General features: G+C 28.2%; 1 protein-coding gene and 1 pseudogene across 3 annotated transcripts; both read right to left on the bottom strand.

Annotated features, from left to right (window-relative positions):
- Nucleotides 1-6894: 6894 nt before the first annotated feature.
- On the bottom strand, nucleotides 6895-8293 carry LOC105117929 (uncharacterized; annotated as a pseudogene).
- Nucleotides 8294-8490: 197 nt separating this feature from the next.
- Nucleotides 8491-9699, bottom strand: LOC105117928 (uncharacterized). 3 transcript variants are annotated; one of them, XM_011015750.1, is made up of 2 exons: nucleotides 9616-9699; nucleotides 8491-9067 (listed from the first exon to the last, which is right to left on the bottom strand). In XM_011015750.1, the coding sequence occupies exon 2, from the start codon at nucleotides 9063-9065 to the stop codon at nucleotides 8676-8678; it is 390 nt and encodes a 129-aa protein (XP_011014052.1). In that variant the 5' UTR covers nucleotides 9066-9067; nucleotides 9616-9699; the 3' UTR covers nucleotides 8491-8675. The 3 variants fall into 3 exon arrangements, with proteins under 3 accessions (XP_011014052.1, XP_011014051.1, XP_011014050.1); XM_011015749.1 differs by having other exon boundaries at nucleotides 8491-9072; nucleotides 9613-9693; XM_011015748.1 differs by having other exon boundaries at nucleotides 8491-9091; nucleotides 9616-9693.
- Between the last annotated feature and the right edge of the window lie 817 nt (nucleotides 9700-10516).

Genomic DNA, 10516 nt, shown 5'->3' with positions numbered 1-10516 from the left:
AATTATAATGTTATATATTTGTTTTGTTATATTGTTAAGAAACTATGATTGATGTATAAATTGTAAGGGTTTAATATATATTGTTATTAATAATTTGGAATGATCTAAATATAGAAGAATTCTGCTGAAAATTTAATACAAATTTTCATTAGTGATTTATGATAAAAAAAACATTTCCTTATATTTTATATATTAAAAAATATGTTATGACCCAAAAATTAGGGATGTTACACCTTTTATCAAATTCATATTTAATTATATTTTTAATTTTTTATAACTAAAACACTTGAACTAATTTTTTAAAATGAAAGTAAATTCTTTATCTATAACATTTATGCTTCTAAAAGATATATATTGTTACATCTTAATTTGCTCACTTTTAAAGATATTTTAAATCAATATTTTTCACTTTTATTTTACTTGCATACTTTAAAATTATTAACAATTCTTGAATAAAAATAAATAACATTATTAAATAATAAATTTTATGTTTTAATCCATATAATTACTTACACTTTTCTACTGCTCAACTATTTTTATTATTTTCAACTATTTTTATTATTTTGAAAGATAGTTTGTCAGCCAATAAAACTAAATTTTTTACTTGATCTCTCAATTGCTTAATTGATTATTATATATGAAACAAGATATTCATTAAGATGAAACAACACGATCTTTCTAAAAATCACAATAGATTGGGAAAAATAAAATATAACAGGCATGTATTTAATTATATATATATTTTGTATTGACATGACATTTTAATTATACATTAATTATTGATTAGTTTGTGAAACGAAACCTTTAAAATATAATCTTGTGTTGATATGACATTTTAATTTAACATAATTGTTCAATTTGTGAAATAACACATAAATTAAAATAAAATAACACATTTTTTTTCTGAGGAGTATAATAGTATGGGAAAATAAAATATAAAATATGTTGTTATGTTGATATTTTTAATTTACCATAAGAGCTGAAAAAAATTTCATAATTTTTGGTACAAAGAAAATATAGAAGATATCCCTTTGTTTCGTTTTATGCAAATTTACAAGACCTATAAGATTCGGAAATGCTAATATCAGCATGATTGAGGGAAGGATGTCAAGAACACAAAAATCAATATCTTCTTAATATTAATTAAAAAATAAAATTAAAGGATGTTACTCTTCTAATTAAATTCACAAACAATTATTTATTATAATAGTTTTGTTTTTTTTTTCAATTCAACCATTCAACAACCTAGTCTTTTTCTTTTTAATTTATATATTTTTTCAATTTCATTTATCAATATTAGATTGTTTTAAAAATTATACTTCATAATTTTATTTATTTTTTTATGTTAGGTTGTGTTCTGGTTTTATGAATTTTTTTTCTTTTCAATTTTAACTTTTAATATTAGATTTATTAGAAGTGAGACTTTATATTATTTTTTTATGAATTTATCCTAATTTTATGAATTATGTCATAAATTTAATAGTCGAATTTGGTGGACTCGGGCTATTTCTTGTACTGCTTTTACTAAAAAAAGTTATTAATTTTATCCTTGAATATTAGGTTGATTAGAAATTAAGCTTCATAATTTTTTTTATTTGCTTTCTATGATTTATATTGATCTCATGAGTCAGGTTTTTGGTAGGTTGATCCGAATTGATTCTATTTATTCTTTGGGTTTTTTAATTAAATATTTTTTAATTAGACTTCATAAAAAAATTATTTTCTTTCCATGGAGTTTTCTGGAATGGGTTGACTTGGGCCATGAGTTTTATTTTTCAATTGAAACAATATATTCGGTTTCGAAGCGTTTTAACATGTCGTTTCGGGATTGTATTGCTTTTATAAATTGTGCAATTAAAATTTCAAACACAACTAAAAAAGTGAGAGTTGGACTGATACGATTGTATTGGCTTGATGAGTCTAAAAATAACATGAATAACTAATAAAAACATAATTTGACTTAAAAAAAATCTAAGATACATCTTTTTTAAAAAATAATATTAAGATAACAATATATTAAATCGACTCGAATCAACTTTGGTTAACCTTTTAAATTTATGATATAGATCATAAGACTATGAGAATCCAAATAAAATAAATTATAAAAGATTATAAAGTTTGATTATTAATAAACTTATTGCTAAATAATAAAATTTTTAAAAATAATATAAAAAACACAATAAAATAATTTTTCTTAGCAAAATTATAAATTTTAATAAAATTATAAAAATGTGATAAGATGTCTTGTAAGGCCTTTCTAATCTCTAATTGTTTTATAGTATATGTTAATATATTAAAAGATTTTTCATAAAATTTTCATTCAATTCAACTGTTAGAATAAAAAATATAATTAATATTATAAAATAAAATATTATTTAAAAAATAGTAAGAAATATTATTAAACAACATAATAATAATTAGAATAGAACCGGAACATTTCATCCAGCCAGAATTTGAAAGAAATTTCTATAACAAGATATGACAGCCTTTTACAAAAACAAAAAGAAATTGACAAGTTGTTATGTACCCCACAGTCGTCACGAGCAGACAGCACGTTGGGAATAAACATGTTCTAAGCTCTTTGGGAAGACGCCAAAATTCATTTGTGCACTTACAAACAGTTAAATCTTCGAACTTGAGATAATATTTTTGAAACACATCTGACCAACCAGTCAATCTAAGACCGGTCAATTTAAGGTTAAAATTAGATTAAATTTAAAAAAATAAAAATAATTAAAATTCAAGCTGATCAACAATCCAAATAACCGGATAAAACTCCATTATAAATTTAATTGTAATTTGTTGATTTTTATTTTTTATTAAAATAATATATTTTAATTTAAAAAAAAATAACTTAAATAATTGGATTGGATAAGCTGATCAAAATCCAAATCTTTCAAGTTTAAAAACTATTCTTGAAATTAGGAAGGGAAGCCTGTGAAGGATCTAGCTAGATCTTTTGGACAAAACACAACTTGAGAGGAAGGAAAGAAAATTATTGCATTCATTCTTGGCTAAAGAAGAAGTGCTAGCAAATTTGGACTCTTCAGAACCCACTTGATCAATTGGGCATACCTAACCCATACATATTTATTTATTACTCCACTATTTGTTATTATTGAAGCAGGTGCATTGCATGCTGTCTTAGGTATTTATTGAAAATTTGATGTGCGTATTTAATAAAATAAATTAAGAATTATATACACTAATAAATATTAAAAAGTGTTGTTAATGCTAATGAAAACTAATTTATGAAATTGAAAAATAGTTTCAGATAACATATATTCTGTTGTAGGAAGCCCTTCGAGTTTTTTTCATTTAATTTTTTTTACAAGAAGACAAATAATTTAAGTTTCATTGAAAAATAAAAGATTTGCTAGTATAATTCCATCTTTTTTTATTAATTTTTTTATTATAAAGAAATATAGGTTTTTTCTGTGTTTTTATTTAATATAAAAATCATAAATAATCATAATAAATAAATAAATAAATAATGATCAATTTGAAATAAAGATAAGAAAAGTATATTTCTAATCACAATCTCTTTATCTTATCACTATGCTTCCAATTTTCCAGCATTCTAGCATAATATTTATTTTTAAAACAACCTTTTATCATAATCTTAAAAGAAAGTTTCAATTACAAAATAATACTCTAAAGTGGATCTATGAAAAAAATATAGGAATAATAGGTTTCTAGTGCCTTGTTGTGGGAAACTTTTTTCACAATGTTAATAAACCTAGCCTTAAAAGTCAGCCTAAAGACCCACCGATTCAGCCCTTTGTTTCAGATTAAATAGCCTAGATTAAATAGTGTGTAAGCGACTCAATTAAACTAGCAGGTTCAAATATAACCTAATCAAAACTGAGTTTAACTTTAAAAAGATTCTTTAAAATAGTGTTGCTCTAGCTTTTTTTTTTAAAAAAAAAAATAAGATTGACAGTGTTTGGAATCATCAAGGTAAACCAAGATCGTCCATCAAAGCTGCAATCAGAATATAAATCCAGTTTGGTTTAATAATTTTTTAATTTATTTTTTATTTAAGTATATAATAATAAAAATATACATGCATAAAAAAGCCACCAAATAAAATTGAAGGAAGCCACCAAATAAAATTGAAGGGAATCATGGAGGGATGTATAAAAAGAGCATTTGTTAATGTTATAAAAGATTGCTATAATTTTATTAAAAACAAAGTAAAATTTATATAGTATTTAATAAACTAATATTCAAAATAAATTTTCAATTAATTTATTTTAATGAGTAATAACTAAAATTGAAGGAAATATATATACACACACACAAACATATTTGTTGAAAGAGGATATATTTGTGCTCCTACCCATCTTTTTTTCATTTTTTTCTTAAAATGGATGAACAATGTGTCATCTATTTATTTAGATAACATGTAATTTGTTGATTTTACATTGGCCACCTTAAGTGGTAAAAAAAGCTTGTTTTCAAAATCTTTTTCAACTTGAAAATATCTAAGAAAAACTCATAAACCCCAATAAACACATTTAACCTCCAAACAACCTTGATTAAAAAAATTAAAAGTCAACCTAAATTTTAAAAATATTCTTGATCCTAAATCCATTTATTCTAGCAAATTAAGGGGTTAAAAAAACTATATAAAACTCATCTCATCAAATAAAACATATTACTACTTAAATTAGCTTTTTTATTATTACTAAAATATAAACAACCAATAATGTTTTTCTTTTCTCTTCTATTTTCTAGAGACTCTATCTTCCTATAAAATTATAAGATTAAAATGCAAAATAAATAAAGTATAGGAAAGAAACGTCAAAACTTTAATAAAAGGGATCCAAAATGAAAATCAAGAAAACTTTGGGGACCAAAAGTTTAAAAAATGCATCTCATGAACAATAATAATAAAAAGAAAAAAACCCTACATGTTTTGCTCTAGTGTCAAATTCGATCCCTACATGTTAAGTTTTTATGAAAGCAATAAAATTGAATTTTATTTTATAAAATTAAACATTAACTTAATGTGAGGATTGCTTTTAAACCATAAAAATTTTATTAAAAAATTTAAAATAAATCATCAAATCAACCTAATATATCAAGACAAAATTGAAAAAACAATTTAATGACTAAATAGAAAATACTTCAAGGATATTAAAAAAAAAACACTTTCTCTACCTACGACATTGTTTTGTGAGCGTGTATATAGTATTTTCACTATACTATTTAGTTTTCTTCTTAATTTTCAAGCTAGGGTGGACTTATCTGTGAGACCATAATAATAATAATAATAAAAAAAAAGGCCAAGTTGTCCTATTCTCTCTCTCTCTCTCTCTCTCTATATATATATATATATAGCGGGCTATTGAGTATTATAAGTATTTTTATTATAGATTATACTGTTCTACACTATAACACAAGTATTATAAAATATAAGTGCTTTCACTATAGATTATACTGTTTAGTGGAAACATGGTAAAGCTATAGCCTGTAGGTTACAAATGCCTAACTAGAGGTACGCCCCCTAAGGTTGCGAATACCTAGGCATTGGGTAGGCCACACGCATTTGGGCAAGGCCCATGCTATAGACACCTAGTGTTAGGGCAATCCAAGACCCTAGCATGCATATCTGGCACAGGATTTGCCCAACTTTAGATGCTAGGGGCATATTCGTATGTCTAGCTATAGCCCGAGGTCGTGTGGGTCTGCAAACCCGTGAGCTTAGGGTGTGCATATCCACGAGGTAGGATTTATAGCCTTGAATGCCTAGCCAGTAGACCCACGCGATGGGTGCAGTCTCGGCCACCGAGGTTTGTTTTCACAATCCTTGGGTTTAGAGACTCGTGCTATTGGATTAGCAGGCCCTACAAAGAAGAAAAATGAAAAACAAATTATATAATAACAATTATCATTATTATTATTATGAATAATTTTTTCAAAAAACAATTATTACTATAGCAACTTTGATCAAGTAAGTTTAATATTATTATTAATACGATACATATTATTATTTGTATTCTAAATATTATTATTATTATTGTAATTAAAAGTATTATTATTAAAAAGAGAAGAAAATTGAAAAACTAATAATAATAACAATTATCATTATCATTATTGTTAAAAAAAATTTAAAAAAAATATTGTTGTATAAACTTTGATGAAACAAGTTTCATATTATTATTAATATGATAAAATATTATTATTTGTCTTATAAATATTTTTTTATTATAATTAAAAATATCAATACTAAAAATATTATTATTTTTATTATAAATAGCCTAAAATAATCTTAAAGTCTAACAGGCTAAAAAACTTTAGACCTGTCAATGCAAGATTCAAAATAGCTTTAAGTTCTAGTCGAAACAGATTCCAAAATAGCTTCGAATCCAACTAGGTGTAGGATCTAAAAAATCTAAAATACCCATGGATTTTAGTCAAGATAAAATTTAAAATAACTTCAAATTCAACTAGATACAAGATCCGAATAGCCTTTGAGTTGCTAGTGCAGGACCCAATATAATTTTGGATCCCGGTAAAGCAGGACCTAAAATAGACAGGACTAAAATAGCATTAGTTTCGTATAGCATGCAGATAAAGGACCTAAAATACCCTTCAGTATTTTAATGCATAGGAGCCGAGTGCCTGATCTAAATTGTCTTGAATCCTACCCTGTCCAGAATTCAAGATAGTCTTGAATCATTGATAGTGTAAGATTCAAAATAGACTTGAGTCCCAGCTAGCAACTAAAATAGCTTTGAATTCTATATCAGAATCTAAATTTTTTATGCAAAGGTGAGTTCTCAGTGTAGCTGGCCACCTAACTAATATATATATTCACACACACATACAAGTACCAACATCCTTATCTCTTTATGACGTCACCTTGTCTTCCTCTTTCCATTTACTGCCTCTGGATAAGTTGATGTTGGAATTATCAGATGTTGACATATTTGCTTTAGGCACACGTGATGACATGCAAAAGATGTAATTACCAGATAAATTCATGTCGGAATTATTCGAGGTTGACTAATTTGCTCTGTGCACCTCTTGACGTGCAGATAATGTATTTATAAAAAAAAAAAAAAAAAGAGTATGACTGATCACCCATTTTCGAAACGCATGCAGCAACAGCTATGTCCCTTTGGATATGAAATCCATATTTGAGGGGCAGCTTTGAGAACAGGAGATCGTGTTTTCAACACATTGAAAGATCTCTGGATGACGTTTCTAAGAGAAGAATGTCTGTGATTAAACAGTTCCTGTGGATTTTTAGGCAGCCGATTGGCACCTCTAAATTCATGAAGGTGACAGCGAACTTCTGGATATGGAGCAATAAAACCTTCCACATTTGAGTATCCTGTGATGGTATTTTCCTGTCACGGACACAATGGTAAGTAAACCAAGAAAACAGCTAGAGAAATAAAAGGTCCATGTTGGAAATTGAGGGCTTGTGTGTGCACTCATGCGCCAATTCTTTAACATGCTAGGAAAAGTGTGTGCAAAATTGTGTACAAATTATGCATAGACGCATCAATACTGTGGTAGCGCACAGACTACTGCAAGTTGTGTCTGTGTGAGAGAACCTTCAGGTATGCTAGGGAAATTTTGATCCGGATCATCAAGGACTGCTCTTGATAAACGAGAATCAACAGCAGCGCCCTCCACGCCCGGATAAATAAATATAAACTGCAAGTCAAATGTGCAAACAGCCAAATTATTGTGATAAAACACCTTATTACGAAATCGAGATTGGTCCTTGGCTGGTAGATGTGCAAGAACATGTATGCCATCTATGACATCGATACTATCCTGAATAAAAAGAAGTAACTGGCATAACATAAGGCATCACAGAAGATCAAGAATAGTTTTGCAGAGATTAACCTTGAAGTATGGATAAAATCTACTTACTAGAGAGAATATCTGGAGCGGTGACCATAGGTGGTGGTTGTATGAATTCACGTGAAGGTGACATGATTCCGTCAACTCTTCAACACATTATTGAAATGCCGGCTTATGCTTTCACTGAAATCTTTCTTGAATAACTCTGTTACGCTCATAATGACTAATAATGTTCAAGAAAATTGCCAGCAGCTCATCTATCATGAAGCATGCCTCTGTCTGAAAATGCCAGAGAGATAGTGGAAAACATGTTTATTCACATACAAAACATTTCCCGGCATGAATCATCAGGGCCATCCAGTACTTCAGGCATAAAGCTACTTCTGTTAGGTGATGAACTATGTCGAGGTTGCCGAGTCAAGCTATTATAATAGTAATAGCCCGTGGCGGCAGCAACTAATTCCATCTTGTCCAATTCTAAGTTGGTCTTCCATGCTAACTGAAGTATCTGTACAAATTGGATTAAAATACAGAATATACAACACAATGCGAGAGGTTAAATATATAGATAAAGAAATGTAGTTTCTCTTTGATGTATTTCTACTTCACTTATTGACCTTCAAGACAAACAAGAATCCCTATAGACTAGGTGATGTGGCCAAATTAACCAAACAATGGAAAGTCACAGTGCTCTCTATCATTTAAGATCATTAAACTTGCAAAACAGCCATTAATAGTCAAACTAGTTACAGCTGCATGGGGTTTCTTGAGTACTTTCTACATACAAAGCATAACCATTATCAGTGACTAGGAAAAATACACTACTAAAAGAGTCAATCAAAACTAATTCAGCTAGGGGTAGCGTTACATTTTCCCTGCAACCATGGCAACCTTTTCTCACTCTTTAGTGAGATAAATATCTCCCTGGCATTGGGGTTCTCAAATAAATCCAAGGCAAGAAAGTAAATCCGTTGATCAACACCTTGCATCTCATCCAATACCTTGATGCATTTGCATATAGAAAACCGATCCTCATTCTTCATAATAGCAGCTGCCCTCATTTTAGAAGCAGCAGCAATTTCCAGCATAGCATCCACAATGGCATCACCAGTAGCCTTACGACTCCTCTTCCCACGACCAGAACCTCCTGGCGTCACAGATTGACGCTTGCTGTGTCCATCCAGCATGTTGACATCATCTCCAGAGCCCGACGAACCATCATCATCCACATAAGCCATAAGTACAATGGAATGGGCAGACGCGCCTTTTAATTCTCAATACACGTATAATCAACAATTTCTCAAATTGAATAAAACCAAAAAATAAGACAATCAATGATAATTCTAAGCATTTTCTCAAAATTCCCTCAATAAATCCAGGAAAAAAAAAAATCTTATAAATTTAATTTTCTAACCCACGTTCAACGAATTGAAAAGTAACTAAACAATGCAAAATACAAAAAAGGATCATCTTTTTGCTCTTTTTTTTTTAAGAAATATATTACACTGGTTTCATACATCCAACAAAAAGTGATATTTGATCAAAGCTCGGAGAAAAAATAAAATAAAACCCATCACTATTTTCCCATTTCTGACACTGGATCAATGTCAAAATTATTACTTTCCAGTCTCTTCTTAGTACTTTCCAGTCTCTTCTTAGCAACCAAACAACGCATTCAGAGAAAGTTCACAAAAACATAAAATAAAAACAACTAAGGGTACAGAATATTTCAGTCAGAGAAGCATGAATTGAGGAATTAAACAAAAACGGGAGAACTAAAGAACTCACCTTTGCAGTGATTATGAGTTTGTTCGTGCTTTTGATTAGAGAATCAAGAGGTGAAAAAGCAATCTCAACCCTCAAAGGGTTTACATTACAGAACAAGAAGAAATATAAAGCAGGCAAGCGTGGAGGCCTGCTGATAAAGCCCAATCCATGCTCTCAAATATATAATATTTTGTTGTATTTTTCGTACATAATTTGTGAATTATCCTTTTTAAATAAGATTTTTAATTTTGTCTATAGAATCATGGAAATAAGAGGAAATTCCAAGGTGTTCTAGAATTTAAATAAAAATGAGATATAAAAAAACATCATAGTTAATCAGATCAAGTGTATTAATATCTATTTATTTTATAATTTTTATAAGTCTCATAACTTAAGTTAGACTTTAAATTCTTTATAACAAAAATTTTAGGAGAACGTAGAATTATTTAGTACAAATCAATATATATTTAAATAGCTTTTAAATAAATCGTATTAGAGGATTTACAATTTTTCATGCTCATTGTGAAAGAATAAATGATCTATATTGATTAGTAAATCATAGCTTTTAATATTATTTAAAAAAACTTTTCTTTTTCGATTCTCTTATTGAAATCTTGTTTTTGTAATTCCAAGATACTGCAGGAGTTTTACACTCAATCCAACACTTGAGTGGGTCCCTTGAAAGCCTAGATTACATGGATGGGATAAATTGAAGAGTGTATCTCATCTACTTCAACACCTCATTGCCGTAAGTATTTTTATTTAAGGTGTTTCATGGGAGAGAGGAATTTGAGGAAGCTTTACCAGATTGGTTGGGATAACTTTTTTTTTTTTTTAATATTGGTCTTGTTTGCTTTTATATTTTTAAAAAATTAAAAAAAATTATTTTTTTGTTCAAATTAATATATTTTTTATATTTTTA

The sequence above is a fragment of the Populus euphratica genome, unplaced genomic scaffold (genome assembly GCF_000495115.2).
Source record: "Populus euphratica unplaced genomic scaffold, PopEup_1.0 scaffold1622.1, whole genome shotgun sequence".
NCBI lineage: Eukaryota > Viridiplantae > Streptophyta > Magnoliopsida > Malpighiales > Salicaceae > Populus > Populus euphratica.
Note: the sequence above shows the minus strand (reverse complement) of the source record. Positions and strands in the feature narration are given on the sequence as shown.